Raw genomic sequence first — 24,930 nt, 5'->3', positions numbered from 1 at the left:
CACATTTATACAATATTGTTAAAAAAGTTTAACAAACAAGTATAAAACAGTTCTTTTTAAGATCAGAACATTCTTTAAAAGAAAAACAAAAAAGTAAAAAAAAAGGTTCTTCAATAAGTTTAATGAACATTTACAGAGCCTAAAATTGAAGGTTCAGCTGCAGAACAAATGCATAAAAATCATACACAAACATACATCACTTACACATACAAAATATACATCACATGAAACTTGGCAAACACTGACAACATATATACACACACCATACACAAAGTACCTAAATTCAATACGCAAGCACATATTTACACACAATGGTGACAATTTTCATACACAGACACCACACAAAATACAGTATAAACATCCATGGGTATATATAATGTAAACACATTACAAGGGCACTGTTGCACATACACCACACTTACACCTAATCACTTATCATACAATAGGTTGTGTGCTGGCAGGCATTTACAGAGAGGTTCATTTTCTGCCTAGATTCCTTTGGAGTGGCACACTCTTGGTATAAAGGACTGATAGATATTACTCTTAACTGTTAGTAAAAGTATTCTGTCCTAGTTGGATACTATTTGAAAGCACCATGCAACTTCCCTTGTTCTCTGTGTTGTTCTTACCTGCAGCTGATGCGTAACGAAAAGTACACTTCTTTTCTGCAACCCAATCTTAATTGCCTTGTTGAACATCTCTGCTCCTACACAGACATCAACAGCACTGAGTGGATCATCCAGAAGTACAACACTTTGGTCACTATACAAGGCGCGTGCCATGCTTATTCTCTGGCGCTGTCCCCCGCTGAGGTTGGCCCCCCGCTCTCCAATCTATATAGAGGAGAAATCTGTAAGTAATCAAATTTCATTATAAAATATCCTTTCTTGGAAGGAACATTTAACTTCAACACCCTAGGTTAACTATCCTATTAGACTGCAATACAAACCTATGCACATGTGCCATGCGAGGAGATAGCATGGTATCTATCTAAGCAAATGTGATTTTTCTGATTAACGATAAGCATATAAATCATACATGACCTAGGACCAACTCAATTCTAGTTTGATTCAGACAATAAGTAGACATGAACAACATTTATTTTTCTCAGATATTCTGGCAGGTACTCATCAGGAGATGAAACAAGCAATGAATCATCTGGCTGCACATGAGCATTCAGTTTCCTTTCATCAGCCCATTAAAAACCTGGAGTGTCTTCCTGCAGTGGCAGCATTCTCCACCATGCTTCTAAAAGCATCAGGTCAGCATGGTCTTGACTAATGTATCCTCTCTTTCTGCTGGTGCCTCAATTAAGGACACTAAGGCCCTCATTATGAGTTTGGCGGGCAGTGGAGGTCGCCTCACCAAACTTTTTGGGCTGGAAAACCGCCACTCTGGTTTTCCGCCCGCTGGCCCTATTACGAGTTTCCCGCTGGGCCAGTGGGAAACAGGCCACAACATTGACGCCAGCTCATAATAGAGCTGGCGGCCATGTCGCGCTTTTCACTGCTTGTAATTCAGGAAGTAAAAAGCGTGACGGGGCTGTCCATGGGGTCCATGCACTGCCCATGCCAAGTGGCCCCATGTGGCCCCCGGCACCCTGTCTCTGCCAGCCTTTGCATGGCTGGAACTCGTAACCCCCAGGGTAGCGATGCTTGATTGATGATTGAGACCACCGGTACCATCAGGCTGTCGACCGGCAGCAACCTGGTGGTGCCGGCAGTCCGGCTGTGGCGGCTCCGCCATGGTCATAATGTGGAGGCCGGACCGCTGCTTTGGCGGCGGTACGACCGTCACCGCGAGTCTGGTGGTCCCAAGACTGCCAGACTTGTAATAAGGGCCTAAATGTCTGTGGTTCTGTTTGCTATACTTGTGCTGCTCCACAAATCAAACTAAGGATATCAATTTAGTTTTTAGCCCCCAGTTTTAAAACGCTTAACATTACAGAGTGTTTTAAACTTTCCAATTTGTATTTTGCTTTTTTATATACTTTATTGATCAGCTAATATTATCTAATTTCCCAAACAGCTGCGAACCCCCAAAGATCAGGGACCACGGGTTAAGAATCACAGCCTAAGGGTAACGAAGGAGAGTAAAGTTTTATGGACGTTTATGGAATGTATCACCATCATATTCTGGCTTTGATTGCCTTTTCACCACTTACCTTAGTTACTATTTTGCCTGCCTTGCTCTTTTTACCTGTCTCATCCCTGATCGAAGTTCCCTATGAAAGGAGCACAACCACACAAAGCCCATATCCTTAATGTTTCTAGACACTGGAACTTTTCTAAACATCTACTCTGACAATCACCTTGCCTCTTCCCGGATTCAGATTAGGAAATTAAAATGCCACTTGCCTATGGGATAAATGGACGCAAGGTCTCCAGGAACCCAAAGGAGGACACAGTACAATTACACAAATAAATGCCAGGCCAAGATTTATGCCATATTATATAGACCCCAAAGACTTGAGCATAAAGGAAAATCAGTGATCTTCTGTTCAAAAAGACAATGTCCCAAGACATGTTGGTTCTACCTTCTACCAACTACAGCCAACTCTTTCACATTATATCATGATACAATCCATTTCAAAGAGCCTCTCATAGTGTAGGCCAAATGGATGGGTCAAACACCTTAGCTGAGCTCACAGAAGTAGCTATGTCTCGAACAGTGTCTGAGAATAGCCATGTGGAGAAGATAATTGGGAACTGGCGAGACAGCAGCTGCATTAATAACCTACTGCAATCAATAACAGAGAGAAGTGCTTCTTGGATGGAAGAGGAAGATCAAGGGGGGTCCTTGGTGTGTGTGTGTGTGTGTGTGTGTGTGTGTGTGTGTAAGTAAGAGAGACGTTTCTGGGGGTAATCCATGCAAAGATGAAGTTCCTACACTTATTAAGCCCAAAATGAGGATAGGTAGGGGACACAGGGGGGTTCCAAAGGTATGGGGGGGGGCAAACACTAGGGCAAATGGGAGGACTTTTATGATTCACATCTGAGTGCCCCAGAAAATAGTTGCAACACGAAGATGCATCCTGTAGCAGGGAAAACCAAATGGGAAAAGTTGGAGATGAATAGCAGTGTTATTTAACACCCCAAAAGGAAAGGCCCCTCATTAAAGGTGACAAAGCAGAACTAGGTGAACTCTAGGAGTGGTTGAGGAAACTAAGGGCAGATACCTTCCGTGGAGTCAACCATACAACACAAACCATGCTAACCAAGTCCATGGAAAAAGGAAATAAAAGGGTCAAGATCCTCTAGGAGGGCGTCCATCTGCCAGTCTGTACTCTCCCTCCCTCAGTAATGTTCAGGAAGCTGCTACACCTGCTCTGGAAATGCCAGAGAAAGAGGGCCCTTTGGACGGGTGTACTACACAGACTCTCTGAGGCAGTGGGAGACACCTTGGAGCTCACCCCTCAGCTGATCTCCATGGGGATAAGGTGCTCCTACATAGATACACACTTCTCTGTAACAGAACATTGGCAGCCGCACATCAAGATGTGATAAGGTGTTGGGGGTGTGCTGGGACCCCAATACTGAGGGATTGGCTATCCAGTGTGGAGTGGTGTAGAGTGGCAGAGCAATCCATGTACCGGTCAAGGGGTTTATGGAAGATTGAAAGAAATGGGACCGATGTTCAGAGACAGAAGGTGAGGTTTGCACATTGGAACCATGGACCTGGGTTCTCGGATTCTTGGACATGATTCTTGTTTGAGAAAGTCATTTGAAATCTCCTGTACCTAAGTATGCCACAGTAACCAGGGGTTTATTTCAATTAATTAAATCTTACGTATTGGTTATTTGTGATAAATGCACAATAAAAATATTTCAAAAGTAATGTCCAGCAAGCCACACACAAATGAGTGAAAGACACAATTCAGAACTTCGACTCAAACAAGATTGAATATAGGCTATGCTCCAGCCTGTGCAAAAGTAAGAGAGAAAAGAAATATAACCAGGTCAGCAACCCTCATGAAATTCAGACCCCACTAAGTCCTGTGACCATCCTACAGCAAAATACAAATGTTTCCACTCATAGACAATAAGATAAAAGTAGATGGTACATCATGAGACGAACTTCATTATTTGTAAACGCATGCTAAGGGAACATGGGAGGTAAAAAAATGCATTGTTTGGATGATAAAATCGGACCAGGTCTGAAATGAATGAAGTTAAGGGTTTGAGAGACATCAAGAAAATGGTTATCCCGATATGGAGAACTGAACAACACTGCATAACTGGTGAATGAGGGAGCGGGAATGTCTGAGACTTCCCAGAACGAAACCTGAAACTAATCATAAGAACCTTCATGGTAAAGATTATCTGTGCTGGGAAAGTACTGTTTTAAGTGGACTGCACTACACCTTCTCTATGTTCTCTTTACCTAAGTTTTTATTTGACCTCTTCTGGGCGAAATTGTCCCATGGATGGGTAGTAGTTATCATCAACTGAAGCACTGTCCAAATGACTGAAAGAGGCTTTGATGGAGGGATGTGTACAGTCTTTTTGCAGTAACATATTCTGCAACTGTCTGGCTGCCTCTCAATTTTTTTCCGGGTATTCCTTTCCCACCTGCACTTCTGTAGGAAAGTACCATCTTGCCTGGCATGTTACCCCCCTTTTTTACTTGTGTTTCAGTTTGTTGTTGCCTGTGCCACTGGGGTCCTGCTAGCCAGGACCCCAGTGCTCATAGTTGTGGCCTAAATGTGTTCCCTGTGCGGTGCCTAACTGTGTCACTGAGACTCTGCTAACCAGAATCTTAGTGCTTATGCTCTCTCTGCTTTTAAAATTGTCACTGCAGGCTAGTGACCATTTTACCAATTCTGATTGGCACACTGGAACACCCTTATAATTCCCTAGTATATGGTACCTAGGTACCCAGGGTATTGGGGTTCCAGGAGATCCCTAGGGGCTGCAGCATTTCTTTTGCCACCCATAGGGAGCTCAGACAATTCTTACACAGGACTGCCACTGCAGTCTGAGTGAAATAACGTCCACGTTATTTCACAGCCACTTTACACTGCACTTAGGTAACTTATAAGTCACCTATATGTCTAACCCTCACTTAGTGAAGGTTAGGTGCAAAGTTCCTAAGTGGTAGGGCACCCTGGCACTAGCCAAGGTGCCCTCACATTGTTCAGGGCAATTTCCCCAGACTTTGTGAGTGCGTGGACACCATTACATGCGTGCACCACATATTGGTCAATACCTATATGTAGCTTCACAATGGTAACTTCGAACATGGCCATGTAACATGTCTAAGATCATGGAATTGTCCCCCCAAGCCAAATCTGGTATTGGGGTGCCAATCCCATGTATCCCCGGGGCTCCAGCATGGACCCCGGGTACTGCCAAAGTAGCTCTCTGGGGTTTTCACTGCAGCTACCGCTGCTGCCAACCCAAAGACAGGCTTCTGCCCTCTGGGGTCTGGGCAGCCCAGTCCCAGGAAGGCAGAACAAAGGATTTCCTCTGAGAGAGGGTGTTACACCCTCTCCCTTTGGAAAACGGTGTTAAGGGCTGGGGAGGAGTAGCCTCTCCTGGCCTCTGGGAATGCTTTGAAGGGCACAGATGGTGCCCTCCTTGCATAAACCAGTCTACACCGGTTCAGGGATCCTCAGTCCCTACTCTGGCGCGATATTGGACAAAGGAAAGGGGAGTGACCACTCCCCTGTCCATCACCACCAAGGGGTGGTGCCCAGAGCTCCTCCAGTGTGTTCCAGACCTCTGCCATCTTCAACGCAGAGGTGTGAGGGCACAATGGAGGCCTCTGAGTGGCCAGTGCCAGCAGGTGACGTCAGAGACCCCTCCTGATAGGTGCTTACCTGGTCAGGTGGCCAATCCTCCTCTGAGGGCTATTTAGGGTCTCTCCTGTGGGTTTCTCTTCAGATAACGAATGCAAGAGCTCACCAGAGTTCCTATGCATCTCCCTCTTCGACTTCTGCCAAGGATCGACCACTGACTACTCCAGGACGCCTGCAAAACCGCAACAAAGTAGCAAGACGACTACCAGCAACATTGTAGGGCTTTCTCGACTGTTTCCTGGTGGTACATGCTCTGAGGGCTGTCTGCCTTCACCCTGCACTGGAAGCCAAGAAGAAATCTCCAGTGGGTCGACGGAATCTTCTCCCTGCTAACGCAGGCACCAAACGTCTGCTTCACCGGTCCTCTGGGTCCCCTCTCATCTTGACGAACGTGGTCCCTGGAACACAGGAGCTGGATCCAAGTGACCACGACAGTCCAGTGTTCCTTCTGTCCACATTTGGTGGAGGTAAGTCCTTGCCTCCCCACGCCAGACAGTAATCCTGTGTACTGCGTGAACTGCAGCTGCTAGGGCTTCTGTGCACTTTTGCAAGGAATCCTTCATGCACAGCACAGCCCAGGTCCCCAGCACTCCGTCCTGCATTGCTCAACTCGCTGAGTTGACCAGCGACTTCGTGGGACCCTCCTTTGTAGTGTTGAGACAACCGCCGTGCTCGGATTTCTTGAACGCCTGTTCAAGTGCTTCTGCGGGTGCTGCCTGCTTCTGCGTGGACTCTCAGTGCTGCTGAGCGCCCCCTCTGTCTCCTCCTCCAAGGGGCGACCTCCTGGTCCTTCCTGGGCCCGGGCAGCACCCATTTTCTTCAACCGCGACCTTTGCAGCTAGCAAGGCTAGTTTGCGGTCTTTCTGCGAGGAAACAACTCTGCATACTCCAGCACGCAGTGGGACATCTTCAATGTAAAGGAGAAGTTCCTGGCATCTTCCGTTGTTGCAGAATCTTCAGCTTCTTCCACCCGGAGGCAGCTCTTTTGCACCTTCATCCAGGGTTTAGTGGGCTCCTGCCCCCCGGACACTTGCGTGACTCTTGGACTTGGTCCCCTTCCTTTACAGGTCCTCAGGTCCAGAAATCCGTCTTCAGTGCTTTGCAGTCAGTTGTTGTCTTTGCAGAATCTCCTATCACGACTTTAGTGTGTTTCTGGTGAAGTAGGGTAACTTTACTCCTACTTTTCAGGGTCTTCGGTGGGGTATCTTGGACACTTAGTGTTTTCTTACACTCCCAGAGACCCTCTACACACTACACTAGGCCTGGGGTCCATTCGTGGTTCGCATTCCACTTTTAGAGTATATGGTTTGTGTTGTCCCTAGGCCTATTGCATTCTATTGTATTCTACAGTGTTTGCACTACTTTTCTAACTGTTTACTTACCTGATTTTGGTTTGTGTGTATATTTTGTGTATTGTACTTACCTCCTAAGGGAGTATATCCTCTGATATATTTCTGACAAATAGTCACTAAAATAAAGTACCTTTATTTTTAGTAACTCTGAGTATTGTGTTTCTTATGATATAGTGCAATATGATATAAGTGGTATAGTATAGCAAAAGAATAACAGCCATTTCCTATGGTAACTAGGCCCTAACTGCAGCTACACAGTGGGGAACAAATGTCATTCTGTTAAGTACAAGGGAAGTTGTAGGAGGCTGGCCTGGCTTATAGTGGGTACCTGATGGTACTTACACCTTGTGCCAGGTCCATTTATCCCTTATTAGTAGATTAGTAGTGTTCTAGCAGCTTAGGCTGATAGAAGGTAGCTATAGCAGAGCAGCTTAGGCTGAACTAGGAGACATGCAAAGCTCCTACTATACCACTGGTGTCATATGTACAATATCATAAGAAAACACAATACACAGATATACTAAAAATTAAGGTACTTTATTTTTATGACAATATGCCAAAAGTATCTCAGTGAGTACCCTCAGTATGAGGATGCCAAATATACACAAGATATATGTACACAATACCAAAAATATGCAGTAATAGCAAAAGGAAGTAATGCAAGCAATGTAAAGTCACAGTAGATTGCAATAGTAGCACATAGGTATAGGGGCAACACAAACCATATACTCCAAAAGTGGAATGCAAACCACGAATGGACCCCAAACCTATGTGAGCTTGTAGAGGGTCGTGGGACTGTAAGAAAACAGTGAGGGTTAGAAAATTAGCCCACCCCAAGACCCTGAAAAGTAGGTGTAAAGTGCACCTATATTCCCCAGAGAGCACAGAAGTCGTGATAGGGGAATTCTGCAAGGAAGACCAACACCAGCAATGCAACCAAAGTGGATTTACGGACGAGAGTACCTGTGGAACAAGGGGACCAAGTCCAAGAGTTGCGACCAAGTCGAGAGTGGGCAGATGCCCAGCAAATGCCAGCTGAGGGTGCAAAGAAGCTGCCACCGGATGGTAGATGCTGTGGATTCTGCAAGAACGAAGAGGCCTAGAAACTTCCCCATTGGAGGATGGATGTCCCACGTCGTGAAGAAGCTTGCAGAGGTGTTCCCACCCAGAAAGACCGCAAACAAGCCTTGCTATCTGCAAGGGTCGCAGTTAGGGTTTTTGGTTACTGCTGTGGCCCAGGAGAGACCAGGATGTCGCCACTTGGATGAGGAGACAGAGGGGGCGCCCAGCAAGTCAGGGAGCCCTCACAGAAGCAGGCAGCAACCGCAGAAGTACCGGAACAGGCACTTGGAAGAGGAGTGAACCGGAGCTCACCCGAAGACACAAAAGGGAGTCCCACGACGCCGGAGGACAACTCAGGAGGTTGTGCACTGCAGGTTAGAGTGTCGGGGACCCGGGCTGGGCTGTGCACAAAGGAAATCCTGGAAGAGTACACAGGAGCCAGAGCAGCTGCAAATCAGGCGGTACCCAGCAATGCAGTATAGCGTGGGGAGGCAAGGACTTACCTCCACCAAACTTGGACTGAAGAGTCACTGGACTATGGGAGTCTCTTGGACAGAGCTGCTGAGTTCCAGAGACCACGTTCGTCGTGCTGAGAGGGGACCCAGAGGACCGGTGATGCAGTCTTTTGTTGCCTGCGGTTGCAGGGGGAAGATTCAGTCGTCCCACTGGAGATTTCTTCAGAGCTCCTGGTGCAAGAAGGAGGCAGGCTACCCCCAGAGCATGAACCACCAGGAAACAGGCAAGAAAGCGGCAGGATCAGCGATACAAGGTTGCAGTAGTCGTCTTTGCTACTTTGTTGCGGTTTTGCAGGCGTCCTGAGCAGTCTGTGGTCGATCCTTTGGCAAAAGGTGAAGAGAGAGATGCAGAAGAACTCTGATGAGCTCTTGCATTCGTTATCTAAAGAATTCCCCAAAGCAGAGACCCTAAATAGCTAGGAAAGGAGGTTTGGCTACCTAGGAAGGAGGATAGGCTAGCAACACAGGTAAGAGTCTATCAGAAGGAGTCTCTGACGTTACCTACTGGCACTGGCCACTCAGAGCAGTCCAGTATGCCAGCAGCACCTCTGTTTCCAAGATGGCAGAGGTCTGGATCACACTGGAGGAGCTCTGGGCACCTCCCCTGGGAGGTGCAGGTCAGAGGAGTGGTCACTCCCCTTTCAGTTGTCCAGTTTCGCGCTAGAGCAGGGCTGGGGGATCCCTGAACCGGTGTAGACTGGCTTATGCAGAGATGGGCACCATCTGTGCCCATCAAAGCATTTCCAGAGGCTGGGGGAGGCTACTCCTCCCCAGCCCTGACACCTTTTTCCAAAGGGAGAGGGTGTAACACCCTCTCTCTGAGGAAGTCCTTTGTTCTGCCTTCCTGGGCCAGGCCTGGCTGGACCCCAGGAGGGCAGAAACCTGTCTGAGGGGTTGGCAGCAGCAGCAGCAGCTGCAGTGAAACCCCGGAAAGGTAGTTTGGCAGTACCTGGGTCGGTGCTAGAGACTGAGGGGATCATGGAATTGTCTCCCCAATGCCAGAATGGCATTGGGGTGACAATTTTATGATCTTAGACATGTTACATGGCCATGTTCGGAGTTACCATTGTGACGCTGTACATAGGTAGTGACCTATGTACAGCGCACACGTGTAATGGTGTCCCCGCACTCACAAAGTCCGGGGAATTTGCCCTGAACGATGTGGGGGCACCTTGGCTAGTGCCAGGGTGCCCACACACTAAGTAACTTAGCACCCAACCTTCACCAGGTGAAGGTTAGACATATAGGTGACTTATAAGTTACTTAAGTGCAGTGGTAAATGGCTGTGAAATAACGTGGACGTTATTTCACTCAGGCTGCAGTGGCAGGCCTGTGTAAGAATTGTCTGAGCTCCCTATGGGTGGCAAAAGAAATGCTGCAGCCCATAGGGATCTCCTGGAACCCCAATACCCTGGGTACCTCAGTACCATATACAAGGGAATTATAAGGGTGTTCCAGTATGCCAATGTGAATTGGTGAAATTGGTGACTAGACAATTTGGAAAGCAGAGAGAGCATAACCACTGAGGTTCTGGTTAGCAGAGCCTCAGTGAGACAGTTAGTCATCACACAGGGAACACATACACTAAACCAACATATATAAAGTGAAATATGGGGGTAACATGCCAGGCAAGATGGTACTTTCCTACACAACCCCCCCCCAAACGAAGGACAATAAGACTAGCCATGACCTGATGAGTCTTCATTGTCTAAGTGGAAATATCTGGAGAGTCCATCTGCATTGGAGTGGGTACTCCCAGGTCTATGTTCCACTATATAGTCCATTCCCTGTAGAGATATGGACCACCTCAACAATTTAGGGTTTTCACCTTTAATTTGTTTTAGCCAAAGTAGAGGTTTGTGGTCTGTCTGAACAATGAAGTGAGTGCCAAACAGGTATGGCCTCAACTTCTTCAGTGCCCAGACCACAGCAAAGGCCTCCCTCTCAATGGCAGACCAACGCTTTTTTCTAGGGGTCAACCTCCTGCTGAAAAAAGCAACAGGTTGATTCTGGCCCTCAGAATTGAGTTGTAATAAGCCTGCCACTACCCCTAATTCAGATGCATCAGTTTGAACAATGAATTTCTTGGAGTAACATGGGCTTTTTAGGACAGGTGCAGTGCACATGGCCTGTTTCAGCTCCTCAAAAGCTTTCTGACAGCTAGCTGTCCACAATACCTTTTTAGGCATTTTCTTAGAAGTGAGGTCATTAAGAGGGGCTGCAATGGAGCCATAGTTCTTAATGAACCTCCTGTAATACCCAGTGACGCCTAAGAAGGCTCTTACCTGGGTCTGAGTTTTAGGGGGAACCCAATCCATGATAGTTTGGATTTTCCCCTGCAGTGGTGCAATCTGTTCTCCACCTACAAGGTGTCCCAGATAAACCACTTTCCCCTGCCCTATCTGGCACTTTGAAGCCTTGATAGTGAGGCCTGCCTTTTGCAGGGCCTCCAAAACTTTCCACAGGTGGACCAGGTGATCATCCCAGGTGGAGCTAAAGACAGCTATATCGTCCAGATATGCTGCACTAAAAGCCTCCAACCCCTGCAGGACTGTATTCACCAACCTCTGAAAAGTGGCAGGTGCATTTTTCAAACCAAAGGGCATTACTGTGAATTGGTAGTGCCCTCCAATAGTTGAAAATGCAGTTTTTGCTTTAGCATCCTCTGATAACTTGATCTGCCAATACCCTGCAGTCAAGTCAAAGGTGCTTAGATACTTGGCCGATGCCAGTGTATTTATTAGCTCATCTGCCCTGGGTATAGGGTGAGCATCAGTTTTAGTTACCTGGTTGAGACCTCTGTAATCTACACAAAACCTCATCTCTCTTTTCCCATCTTTTGAGTGAGGCTTTGGTACAAGCACAACAGGAGAGGCCCATGGGCTTTCAGAGTGTTCAACCACTCCCAGTTCAAGCATTTTCTGAACCTCTTGTTTTATGCAGTCTCTGACATGGTCAGGCTGCCTATAGATCTTACTTTTGACAGGCATGCTGTCTCCAGTATCTATAGTTGCTCACACCAAGAAGTGGTGCCTGGCACAGTAGAAAAGAGTTCAGAAAACGGACCCAGGAAATTTATGCAGTTGTCTTTCTGCTCAGCAGTAAGACAGTCTGCCAAAACTACACCTTCCACTAGAGCATCTTGTTCTGTGGAAGAGAAGAGATCAGGGAGAGGGTCACTCTCTTCTTCCTGTCCTTCATCTGTTGCCATGAGCAGGGTGAGATCAGCCCTGTCATAGTAGGGTTTTAGGAGATTGACATGGAGCACCCTAAGGGGACTCCTGGCAGTGCCCAAGTCAACCAAGTAGGTGACTTCTCCCTTCTTTTCAACAATGATGTGGGGTCCACTCCATTTATCTTGGAGTGCTCTTGGGGCCACAGGCTCCAAGACCCACACCTTCTGTCCTGGTTGGTACTGAATCAGAACAGCCTTCTGGTCATGCCATTGCTTTTGGAGCTCTTGGCTGGCCTGAAGGTTTTTACTGCCCTTTTTCATGTACTCAGCCATTCTGGATCTTAGGACGAGTACATAGACCACTATGTCTTGCTTAGGAGCTTTTAAAGGTTGTTCCCAACCATCCTTCACAAGTGTTAGGGGACCTCTTACAGGGTGTCCAAATAGGAGTTCAAAGGGGCTAAAGCCCACTCCTTTCTGGGGTACCTCCATGTAAGCAAAAAGGAGGCAAGGTAACAGGACATCCCATCTCCTCCTGAGTTTTTCAGGGAGTCCCATTATCATTCCTTTGAGAGTTTTATTAAACCTCTCTACCAGTCTATTTGTTTGTGGATGATAAGGTGTGGTGAATTTGTATGTTACACCACATTCCTTCCACATGGCCTTCAAGTATGCAGACATAAAGTTGCTACCCCTGTCTGATACCACCTCTTTTGGGGAACCTACCCTGGAAAAGATTCCCAGGAGGGCTTTTGCCACTGCAGGAGCTGTAGTGGTCCTTAGAAGAATTGCTTCAGGGTATCTTGTGACATGGTCCACTACCACCAAGATAAACCTATTGTCTGAAGCAGTAGGAGGGTCAAGGGGGCCAACTATGTCAACCCCTACCCTTTCAAAGGGGACCCCAACCACAGGCAGTAGAATAAGGGGAGCCTTTGATGTGCCATCAGTCTTGCCACTGGCTTGGCAGGTCACACAGGACTTACAAAAGTCGTTTGTGTCCTCTGACATCCTAGGCCAATGAAACAGGGGGACAAGCCTTTCCCATGTTTTAATTTGACCCAAATGTCCAGCCAAGGGAATGTCGTGGACTAGAGTTAGGAGGAACTCTCTGTATTGCAGGGGAATGACCAATCTCCTGGCTGCTCCAGGTTTTGGGTCCCTTGCCTCTGTATACAAGAGGTTTGTAGTGTGGTTAGTTTTACGTCTATTTTCCGCATTAGCTTCAGGCTTTAGGCCCTTGTGCACTTTGCCCTAAATGTATTTTATTCATTTGCTAACAGCTTAGAGCCTCTGTGCACTTTACTCTAAATGCTTTTTATTAGGCTTCGTACTGTTATTTTACAAAATAGCCAGTTCTACGGTGTTGTTTTTTATTCATATCACACTGTTTTGCCTACTTCCGCACTGGAGTTCATAACATATTCACTCTGTGCTTCAGTCAAGGATACAGTCTGGTACATTGCCGATAGACGTGGTAGGAGTTTAGATTTAGCATTCCTGCGTAGGGACATTTTGTGATCACGATGACATGTTAGTTATAAAATCACTTCCTTGTCCCAATACATGCAAGAGGGAGATTCCGACCAGGGAACCACAACTAGACGCTGACTGCCTCGTTGCAGATGCTGAACCAGATCACAGGCCTTTGCTCAGGTATGAGGGCGTATGTTCCCTAGTGATTCAGAAAGGCAAGCTAGAAGCTTAACATGCTGTGCTCTAAATAGAACAAGCAGAGGGAGAGTAGAAACTGTTAGGAATTATGATAGCTTTATTCTTATGTTTTACTCTCCTGGTGACTATCTCAATCCTACTATGTTGTATTGTTCTGGTTATTGCGGCTCACGCCTTATTTTCTAAAATACAGTCGTTTTATTAAAACATCATATAAAACTTATACTGTCTTTGTCATTTGTATATGAGACCATATTGTAAATGAGAGAGTTGGTTTGGATCTGAGTGACCACGACTTCCCTGAGAAGTTCCAAAGATGTCATGCGCTCGGCTGCCCAATCATCTCTTCCCCATGGGAGAAATGAGGCACTGCTAGTTAGCCGGAGCAACAACCGGATTTATGGTGACAGAGTTCCTTACACGTGGGTCAGACTCAGTCCCCCACACCGTTATCGATCCTGCTGCCTAGAAATCCAGTAGTCTCATTTAGGATAATGAGAGCCCACGTGACATGGCGCCCAACGATTGGTCTGGCTCTAATGTTTGGGTCCGACTGACTCTCTCGGTCTTATATATATTTTGAATCCTCGGTTCCGTAAGCGGAGACGTCCGTGGGGCTGAGGGTTTCCGCCACCACGGGTTAGGTACATCCTATTGCTTAGTGGTTGGTTGTTCAAGCTTGAACTTTGAAAGGAAAATCCCCGATATTGGTGTGCCTTCTTTGTCCTAGAGCTATTTTTTTTATACAAATGGCGAATCCAGTTGTAGTAAATATAGCGCTTAATATGCGATATGCGCTCACAGGTCATCTGATAGCACATGGACTGACAGTCCAGGGGGGTCCAGTCACTTTTGTGGTGGACGCCCATGCAGCCTATAGAACAGAACTTTTTTATTCTTGGTGTAGGAGGCTGGACTGGCTTGTAGTGAGTACCAAGGGGTACTTGCACCTTGCACCAGGCCCAGTTATCCCTTATTAGTGTATAGGGTGTCTAGCAGCTTAGGCTGATAGATAATGGTAGCTTAGCAGGGCAGCTTAGGCTGAACTAGGAGACGTATGAAGCTACTACAGTACCACTTAGTGTCATATGCACAATATCATGAGAAAACACAATACACAGTTATACTAAAAATAAAGGTACTTTATTTTTATGACAATATGCCAAAGTATCTTAGAGTGTACCCTCAGTGAGAGGATAGGAAATATACACAAGATATATATACACAATAGCAAAAATATGCAGTATAGTGTTAGAAAACAGTGCAAACAATGTATAGTTACAATAGGATGCAATGGGGAAACATAGGGATAGGGGCAACACAAACCATATACTCCAAAAGTGGAATGCGAACCACGAATGGACCCCAAACCTATGTGACCTTGTAGAGGGTCGCTGGGACTATTAGAAAATAGTGAGAGTTAGAAAAATAACCCTCCCCAAGACCCTGAAAAGTGAGTGCAAAGTGCACCAAAGTTCCCCTAAGGACAAATAAGTCGTGTTAGAGGAATAATGCAGGAAAGACACAAACCAACAATGCAACAACTGTGGATTTCCAATCTAGGGTACCTGTGGAACAAGGGGACCAAGTCCAAAAGTCACAAGCAAGTCAGAGATGGGCAGATGCCCAGGAAATGCCAGCTGCGGGTGCAAAGAAGCTTCTACTGGACAGAAGAAGCTGAGGTTTCTGCAGGAACGAAAAGGGCTAGAGACTTCCCCTTTGGTGGACGGATCCCTCTCGCCGTGGAGAGTCGTGCAGAAGTGTTTTCCCGCCGAAAGAACGCCAACAAGCCTTGCTAGCTGCAAATCGTGCGGTTAGCGTTTTTGGACGCTGCTGTGGCCCTGGAGGGACCAGGAGGTCGCAAATTGGACCAGGAGAGAGAGGGGACGTCGAGCAAGACAAGGAGCCCTCTCAACAGTAGGTAGCACCCGGAGAAGTGCCAGAAACAGGCGCTACGAGGATGCGTGAAACGGTGCTCACCCGAAGTCGCACAAAGAAGTCCCACGTCGCCAGAGAACAACTTAGGAGGTCGTGCAATGCAGGTTAGAGTGCCGTGGACCCAGGCTGGACTGTGCACAAAGGATTTCCGCCGGAAGTGCACGGAGGCCGGAGTAGCTGCAAAAGTCGCGGTTCCCAGCAATGCAGTCTAGCGAGGTGAGGCAAGGACTTACCTCCACCAAACTTGGACTGAAGAGTCACTGGACTGTGGGGGCCACTTGGACAGAGTTGCTGGATTCGAGGGACCTCGCTCGTCGTGCTGAGAGGAGACCCAAGGGACCCGTAATGCAGCTTTTTGGTGCCTGCGGTTGCAGGGGGAAGATTCCGTCGACCCACGGGAGATTTCTTCGGAGCTTCTGGTGCAGAGAGGAGGCAGACTACCCCCACAGCATGCACAAACAGGAAAACAGTCGAGAAGGCGGCAGGATCAGCGTTACAGAGTTGCAGTAGTCGTCTTTGCTACTTTGTTGCAGTGTTGCAGGCTTCCAGCGCGGTCAGCAGTCGATTCCTTGGCAGAAGGTGAAGAGAGAGATGCAGAGGAACTCGGCTGAGCTCTTGCATTCGTTATCTAAGGAATCCCAAGAGACAGAGACCCTAAATAGCCAGAAAAGAGGGTTTGGCTACCTAGGAGAGAGGATAGGCTAGCAACACCTGAAGGAGCCTATCACAAGGAGTCTCTGACGTCACCTGGTGGCACTGGCCACTCAGAGCAGTCCAGTGTGCCAGCAGCACCTCTGTTTCCAAGATGGCAGAGGTCTGGAGCACACTGGAGGAGCTCTGGGCACCTCCCAGGGGAGGTACAGGTCAGGGGAGTGGTCACTCCCCTTTCCTTTGTCCAGTTTCGCGCCAGAGCAGGGCTAAGGGGTCCCTGAACCGGTGTAGACTGGCTTATGCAGAATTGGGCACATCTGTGCCCAACAAAGCATTTCCAGAGGCTGGGGGAGGCTACTCCTCCCCTGCCTTCACACCATTTTCCAAAGGGAGAGGGTGTAACACCCTCTCTCAGAGGAAGTCCTTTGTTCTGCCATCCTGGGCCAGGCCTGGCTGGACCCCAGGAGGGCAGCTGCCTGTCTGAGGGGCTGGCAGCATCAGCAGCTGCAGTGAAACCCCAGGAAGGGCAATTCCATGATCATAGACATGTTACATGGCCATATTCGGAGTTACCATTGTGAAGCTACATATAGGTAGTGACCTATATGTAGTGCACGCGTGTAATGGTGTCCCCGCACTCACAAAGTTCAGGGAATTGGCTCTGAACAATGTGGGGGCACCTTGGCTAGTGCCAGGGTGCCCTCACACTAAGTAACTTTGCACCTAACCTTTACCAGGTAAAGGTTAGACATATAGGTGACTTATAAGTTACTTAAGTGCAGTGTAAAATGGCTGTGAAATAACGTGTGCGTTATTTCACTCAGGCTGCAGTGGCAGGCCTGTGTAAGAATTGTCAGAGCTCCCTATGGGTGGCAAAAGAAATGCTGCAGCCCATAGGGATCTCCTGGAACCCCAATACCCTGGGTACCTCAGTACCATATACTAGGGAATTATAAGGGTGTTCCAGTAAGCCAATGTAAATTGGTAAAATTGGTCACTAGCCTGTTAGTGACAATTTGAGAGAAGTGAGAGAGCATAACCACTGAGGTTCTGGTTAGCAGAGCCTCAGTGAGACAGTTAGGGATCACACAGGGAACACATACCTATAGGCCACAAACTTATGAGCACTGGGGTCCTGACTAGCAGGGTCCCAGTGACACATAACAAACATACTGAAAACATAGGGTTTTCACTATGAGCACTGGGCCCTGGCAAGCAGGATACCAGTGAGACAGTGAAAACACCCTGACATACACTCACAAACAGGCCCTTAGTGGGGGTAACAAGGCTAGAAAGAGGCTACTTTCTCACACTTGGGTCGTATTTCCAGCAGCTGATGGGGGTACAAATACTTTTCACGAATATACTGTTGCGAATGTCCCTGGACAATACAGGGCTTATGCATACTTAGAAATCCCTTTATCTTATCAAGAACACCATAATTGGCTTGATGGCGCCCTCCCACACCCAGTAACACAAGTAAGGTTAGGTCCGTTGAGTAATGATGGTCCAACCTGGCCTTTATTGGCTACATATACACCATATCCTGGAGTGGCAAATGTGGCAGTGGCTGAAGTACGTCGTTTATATATGGAATTAACTGCAACGTACAGACGATTAGTTCAGTTTGTGATGCAGACATTAAATACTAATGCAGTGCGTGCTGCTCCAGCGCACCCACAAGCGGTGGTACTGGGAATCAATCCGGCCACTGTACACTCAGTTATGGGTAAGGTACCGGCTAAACGTGAGGAGACTCCATTTTGGCTGGCGCAAAAGATTAATACGCTGGAAGCAGTATTTCCCCATACGGGACCTCAGGATAAGCATAGAATTTTGACAATGTGTTTGCCGTATGGGATGGTTCCTACGGTGGACCTTTGTAATACTTGGGGCACGGTGTTTCCCGCGCTCTACACTACGGCACACCGACTTTGGCTAATTTGCCGGAAGTGCTTAAACAAATTCAAGATGAATATGGGGCTGCCCCTGCCTTGGATTTAGGCATGCAATTGATGGGCAATTTTGATGCAGTTTCTTCTATTATTTTGAGTAATCTCAAGGGTGAGGCTGTAGCACTAGCAGTGCGAATGCATCTTCGGGACGTTCCGCAGATTAATCAGGAGCGGGAACTTCCAAGAATAATAGCAGAAACATGTTCTAGTATTGGTCGTGATAGCCTGGGGGCTCGACCACAGAAACCACAATTGCAGGGTAAAAATAATAAGGATAATGCTAAGCAACAGCAACCTGAGGGTGCAAAAAAACGCTGGAAAAAGAAACCGCAAACACCTAAAAAAGATGGGGGACAGTCTCCGCAACCGGAGACCCCGCAGAATAGGTATAATCTCAGAAATAGGGATAATTTGAAGACGCCTGATCGATATCAATATACTGATACACGCCAATCTCGTTCCTTTCAGGACTCCTCTGAGAAGAGAAGTGAGAGAGGTGGAAGGTCAGAGCGGAGGACGGAGTACGTGAAACCGAGACAGGATTCGCAACGCTCAGCAGAGGTTTCTGTTAAACAAGAAGAGAAACCGCTGCAACAAAAACAACAATTTAAAAAGAAAAAAGTGGCAGCAGTCTCTGTTAGACATGCCGCTCAAGAAGAGAGTTCTCTTGACGAACAAGACATGGGCGTTAGCACTGTTAGACAGCGCGGCAGAGGTCACAATAGTTCGCCGGAGTCTTCTAGAGCATCTGGAGGTGAAAGCAACTGATGACTTCATACAAGTCGAGACGGCGGATATGCGAGTCTCTGATCCTGATCGAGTATATCTAGTAACTCTACGATTAGAAGGGGACATTGACCGCATCGTACATGCCATCTTTTGGGACCATGTGGTCAAATCATATGATGTTCTATTGGCCGAACAAGATTGGCCACCTGACTTTGTTCGCGACTGTCCGGTTGGGGAGGAGGTTATTACGCCTTCCTTTTCACCACTTGTTCCGAGAGAACTAGCGGAGTCCTACAGTAAATCATGGGCTCTAGCACAAGCCCCCGCCCTATATAAAAATAATGTGGGGTGGGATAAACAATCACCTTATCATGTCATTCCAATAAAGGGTGAACCTCAGCCACAGCCGCAGTATCCTATTAAATTTGAAGCAAGGGCATCGGTTAGGAATATTCTTACACAATTGGAGTACCAGGGTGTAATTGAGCCTTGTGTCTCGCCGATGAATAATCCCTTATTTCCGGTTGCTAAACCGGACCATTCCTATAGGATAGTGGTGGATTACAGACATTTGAATAGTCATACACGCACATATGCAATACAGAATTCACATAGTGCAGCGCTTATAAATAATATAGTGCGTAAAAAATACAAAACAACGTTGGATATCTCGAATGGATTTTTCTGCCAAAATATAGTGCCCGAAAGTCGGGACTATACCAGTTTCAGTGCGTTTGGCTCTCAGAAAATTTTTGGGCATTTGCCTCAAGGGTATAAGAATAGCCCAGGACTGTTTTCGGCTCGTGTGACTGAAACGCTGCACGAGTTGGACCCTGAAGCATTATCATATGTTGATGATATATATTTGACGGACGATGAGATTCTGGAACATCTAACACACGTATCGCGCATTGTTGTGGGGTTTGCTGATATTGGCTATAAGTTTAATTTTAAGAAATCAAAGATTGCCTTCCTCAGCGTCATTTTCCTGGGATATGAGTTGTCGAGTGAGGGCAAGAGCCTAGCACCACATTTTTTGGAGAAATGGTGTGAGAAAGTAGCCTCTTTCTAGCCTTGTTACCCCCACTTTTGGCCTGTTTGTGAGTGTATGTCAGGGTGTTTTCACTGTCTCACTGGGATCCTGCTAGCCAGGGCCCAGTGCTCATAGTGAAAACCCTATGTTTTCAGTATGTTTGTTATGTGTCACTGGGACCCTGCTAGTCAGGACCCCAGTGCTCATAAGTTTGTGGCCTATATGTATGTGTTCCCTGTGTGGTGCCTAACTGTCTCACTGAGGCTCTGCTAACCAGAACCTCAGTGGTTATGCTCTCTCATTTATTTCAAATTGTCACTAACAGGCTAGTGACCAATTTTACCAATTTACATTGGCTTACTGGAACACCCTTATAATTCCCTAGTATATGGTACTGAGGTACCCAGGGTATTGGGGTTCCAGGAGATCCCTATGGGCTGCAGCATTTCTTTTGCCACCCATAGGGAGCTCTGACAATTCTTACACAGGTCTGCCACTGCAGCCTGAGTGAAATAACGTCCACGTTATTTCACAGCCATTTTACACTGCACTTAAGTAACTTATAAGTCACCTATATGTCTAACCTTTACCTGGTAAAGGTTAGGTGCAAAGTTACTTAGTGTGAGGGCACCCTGACACTAGCCAAGGTGCCCCCACATTGTTCAGAGCCAATTCCCTGAACTTTGTGAGTGCGGGGACACCATTACACGCGTGCACTACATATAGGTCACTACCTATATGTAGCTTCACAATGGTAACTCCGAATATGGCCATGTAACATGTCTATGATCATGGAATTGCCCCCTCTATGCCATCCTGGCATAGTTGGCACAATCCCATGATCCCAGTGGTCTGTAGCACAGACCCTGGTACTGCCAAACTACCCTTCCTGGGGTTTTCACTGCAGCTGCTGCCAACCCCTCAGACAGGCATCTGCCCTCCTGGGGTCCAGCCAGGCCTGGCCCAGGATGGCAGAACAAAGAACTTCCTCTGAGAGAGGGTGTGACACCCTCTCCCTTTGGAAAATGGTGTGAAGGCAGGGGAGGAGTAGCCTCCCCCAGCCTCTGGAAATGCTTTGTTGGGCACAGATGTGCCCAATTCTGCATAAGCCAGTCTACACCGGTTCAGGGACCCCTTAGCCCCTGCTCTGGCGCGAAACTGGACAAAGGAAAGGGGAGTGACCACTCCCCTGACCTGCACCTCCCCTGGGAGGTGTCCAGAGCTCCTCCAGTGTGCTCCAGACCTCTGCCATCTTGGAAACAGAGGTGCTGCTGGCACACTGGACTGCTCTGAGTGGCCAGTGCCACCAGGTGACGTCAGAGACTCCTTGTGATAGGCTCCTTCAGGTGTTGCTAGCCTATCCTCTCTCCTAGGTAGCCAAACCCTCTTTTCTGGCTATTTAGGGTCTCTGTCTCTGGGGAAACTTCAGATAACGAATGCAAGAGCTCATCCGAGTTCCTCTGCATCTCTCTCTTCACCTTCTGCCAAGGAATCGACTGCTGACCGCGCTGGAAGCCTGCAAACCTGCAACATAGTAGCAAAGACGACTACTGCAACTCTGTAACACTGATCCTGCCGCCTTCTCGACTGTTTTCCTGCTTGTGCATGCTGTGGGGGTAGCCTGCCTCCTCTCTGCACCAGAAGCTCCGAAGAAATCTCCCGTGGGTCGACGGAATCTTCCCCCTGCAACCGCAGGCACCAAAAAGCTGCATTACCGGTCCCTTGGGTCTCCTCTCAGCACGACGAGCGAGGTCCCTCGAATCCAGCAACTCTGTCCAAGTGACCCCCACAGTCCAGTGACTCTTCAGTCCAAGTTTGGTGGAGGTAAGTCCTTGCCTCACCTCGCTGGGCTGCATTGCTGGGAACTGCGACTTTGCAGCTACTCCGACCCGTGTGCACTTCCGGCGGAAATCCTTTGTGCACAGCCAAGCCTGGGTCCACGGCACTCTAACCTGCATTGCACGACTTTCTAAGTTGGTCTCCGGCGACGTGGGACTCCTTTGTGCAACTTCGGCGAGCACCGTTTCACGCATCCTCGTAGTGCCTGTTTCTGGCACTTCTCCGGGTGCTACCTGCTTCAGAGAGGGCTCCTTGTCTTGCTCGACGTCCCCTCTCTCTGCTGGTCCAATTTGCGACCTCCTGGTCCCTCCTGGGCCTCAGCAGCGTCCAAAAACGCTAACCGCACGATTTGCAGCTAGCAAGGCTTGTTGGCGTTCTTTCGGCGGGAAAACACTTCTGCACGACTCTCCACGGCGAGAGGGATCCGTCCACCAAAAGGGGAAGTCTCTAGCCCTTTTCGTTCCTGCAGAAACCTCAGCTTCTTCTGTCCAGTAGAAGCTTCTTTGCACCTGCAGCTGGCATTTCCTGGGCATCTGCCCATCTCCGACTTGCTTGTGACTTTTGGACTTGGTCCCCTTGTTCCACAGGTACCCTAGATTGGAAATCCACAGTTGTTGCATTGCTGGTTTGTGTCTTTCCTGCATTATTCCTCTAACACGACTTCTTTGTCCTTAGGGGAACTTTAGTGCACTTTGCACTCACTTTTCAGGGTCTTGGGGAGGGTTATTTTTCTAACTCTCACTATTTTCTAATAGTCCCAGCGACCCTCTACAAGGTCACATAGGTTTAGGGTCCATTCGTGGTTCGCATTCCACTTTTGGAGTATATGGTTTGTGTTCCCCTATCCCTATGTTTCCCCATTGCATCCTATGGTAACTATACATTGTTTGCACTGTTTTCTAAGACTATACTGCATATTTTTGCTATTGTGTATATATATCTTGTCTATATTTCCTATCCTCTCACTGAGGGTACACTCTAAGATACTTTGGCATATTGTCATAAAAATAAAGTACCTTTATTTTTAGTATAACTGTGTATTGTGTTTTCTTATGATATTGTGCATATGACACTAAGTGGTACTGTAGTAGCTTCACACGTCTCCTAGTTCAGCCTAAGCTGCTCTGCTAAGCTACCATTATCTATCAGCCTAAGCTGCTAGACACCCTATACACTAATAAGGGATAACTGGGCCTGGTGCAAGGTGCAAGTACCCCTTGGTACTCACTACAAGCCAGTCCAGCCTCCTACAAATGTGCTTTGTTGCAGCCTCCTAATACGGTTCGGAAGCTTCAGTCATTGTTGGGGTTTCTGAATTTTGGCAAAACCTACATTCCTGATTCTGCTACGCGTATAAAACCTTTATATGAGCTGATTCGCCCAAATTTTTCGAGTAGATTTTGGACGATTGAGCATACACACATACTGCGAGAGTTGCAGAATGATCTCTTAGCGGTTAAACACTTACACACACGGGACAATAAGACACATTTAGTCATCAGGGTGATACCTGGGGCTGTTGGGTTTACGTATGTCACCTTTAATGAGGGTGAGACAGTCCCGATAGCATACAAGTCCCACTTGTATTCTGCTGCAGAACAACGTTTTGCACAGACTGAGAAAATACTCACTGCAGTACAGATGGCTGTGATCAAAGAAAGACTGCTTGCCCAGGGCCAACGCATCATTGTCGTTTCCCCGATTCCGGCCTTAGAGGCTGTTACAAAAGCGAGTGTTCCTAATTCGAAAGCTTTACACCCGCGGTGGATACAATGGGCTACGTCTTTGACAGCCACTGATGTGGATTACATATTTGACCCTAAGCTGCAGACTCAAGAATTTCTTCAATATGAAATAGAGTACCCAGTTCCTGCTGGCACATTGCCTATTGACCAATATGAAGTGGTCATGTATACCGATGGCTCTGCGCAACCAGCGGTTGGGACTAAACAACAGTATTCTGCTGCATGTGCGGTGGTGAGCGGGACTATGGAGGGGGAAGTGTTCTGCCCCCGACATACTTATACTAAAACCTTGGGAGATTGCACGGCGCAGCTGGCTGAGCTCAAAGCTCTTTTGTTAGCGTTGGAGCACGCGGATCCGGTGATTTTGACCTTGCTGGTCTGTGACTCCTACTACTGTGTGCAGTCTTTCAATAAATATCTGCACTATTGGAAGATGAATGGGTTCAGAGATTCTAAAGGCAACACCATTAAACATAAAATGTTGTGGGGTAAGGTTGCGGATCTGAAAGAAACGCTTCCTAGAGTCCATGTTGTACATACACTTGGACACCAGCGCGTTGGAATACACGTTGCTGGGAATACTTTGGCTGATGAAGCTGCAAAGTCGGCAGTGGCTGTCGCCACAGTAGCCGCAGTGACTCGTTCGAGTTCCAAACCAGACACAGAGATTTCGGCTGCCATAAAGGCTACGGCTGATGGCACGCCATTCCCTAAAGGATTTCCTTCTAAATATAGTTACTGCTTGAGTGGTGCACTAAATGCTGTTGTTAATATTCCAGGCATTGGTGTACGGGAATTACCAAATAAAGTTGAGATACCTCGATTAATTTCTGCAGCACATGAAGGGGTGGCATCTGCACATGCTGGTGTGGCTGCCACGATTTCACTTTTACAGGCCCGTTACTGGTGGCCTGGTCTCTATAAAGAGTCAAAGCAGTATGTCCTTTGTTGTGACGTCTGTCAACAAATTAAAGCGTCGTCGGCTAGACGCCCGCAGCAGACGCCCCTTCTGATTTCGAACAGACCATTACAGTGTGTGTACTTGAACCATTGTGGTCCACTGACACCAGATAGTGCATACAAATACATATTGGTTGCTGTAGATTCGTGCTCCAGATTTGTGTGGGTCTGGCCACAGCGCTCGGCTGACGCTCGGACTGTTATTAAAGATTTGCGTATCTTTGTCGATACATTTGCAGTTGCGGCTTTTCATTCGGACCAGGGCCCTGCTTTTGCCTCTAAGGCATTCAGGGACACCATGGCTTCGTTGGGGGTCCAGCTCCAATTCTCGTCTCCATTTCATCCCGAGGGAAATTCTGTCGTGGAGCCTTTAAATCGTGATTTAAAGCAATCCTTAACGGCCAGGGTTATAGGTACGGGTCGTAGTTGGCTAGCCCACCTGTATGGAGTACAGAGAGCACTTAATAACTTGCCTAGAAGGTCACTGGGGGGTCGTACTTCA

The 24,930-nt window shown here is 47.5% G+C and overlaps 1 protein-coding gene across 1 annotated transcript in view; it reads right to left on the bottom strand.

Moving 5' to 3' along the window:
* The window catches only part of LOC138249528 (ATP-binding cassette sub-family C member 5-like), a 2,567,733-nt gene that overhangs the window by 1,228,281 nt on the left and 1,314,522 nt on the right, over positions 1–24,930 (bottom strand). Inside the window, exon 13 of the mRNA XM_069203478.1 lies at positions 630–833. Coding sequence (XP_069059579.1) covers positions 630–833 — 204 coding nt within the window. The remainder of the gene's footprint in view (positions 1–629; positions 834–24,930) is intronic.

This window comes from Pleurodeles waltl, chromosome 8 (assembly GCF_031143425.1).
Source record: "Pleurodeles waltl isolate 20211129_DDA chromosome 8, aPleWal1.hap1.20221129, whole genome shotgun sequence".
Lineage (NCBI taxonomy): Eukaryota > Metazoa > Chordata > Amphibia > Caudata > Salamandridae > Pleurodeles > Pleurodeles waltl.
This window is presented reverse-complemented; position numbering and strand designations above follow the sequence as displayed.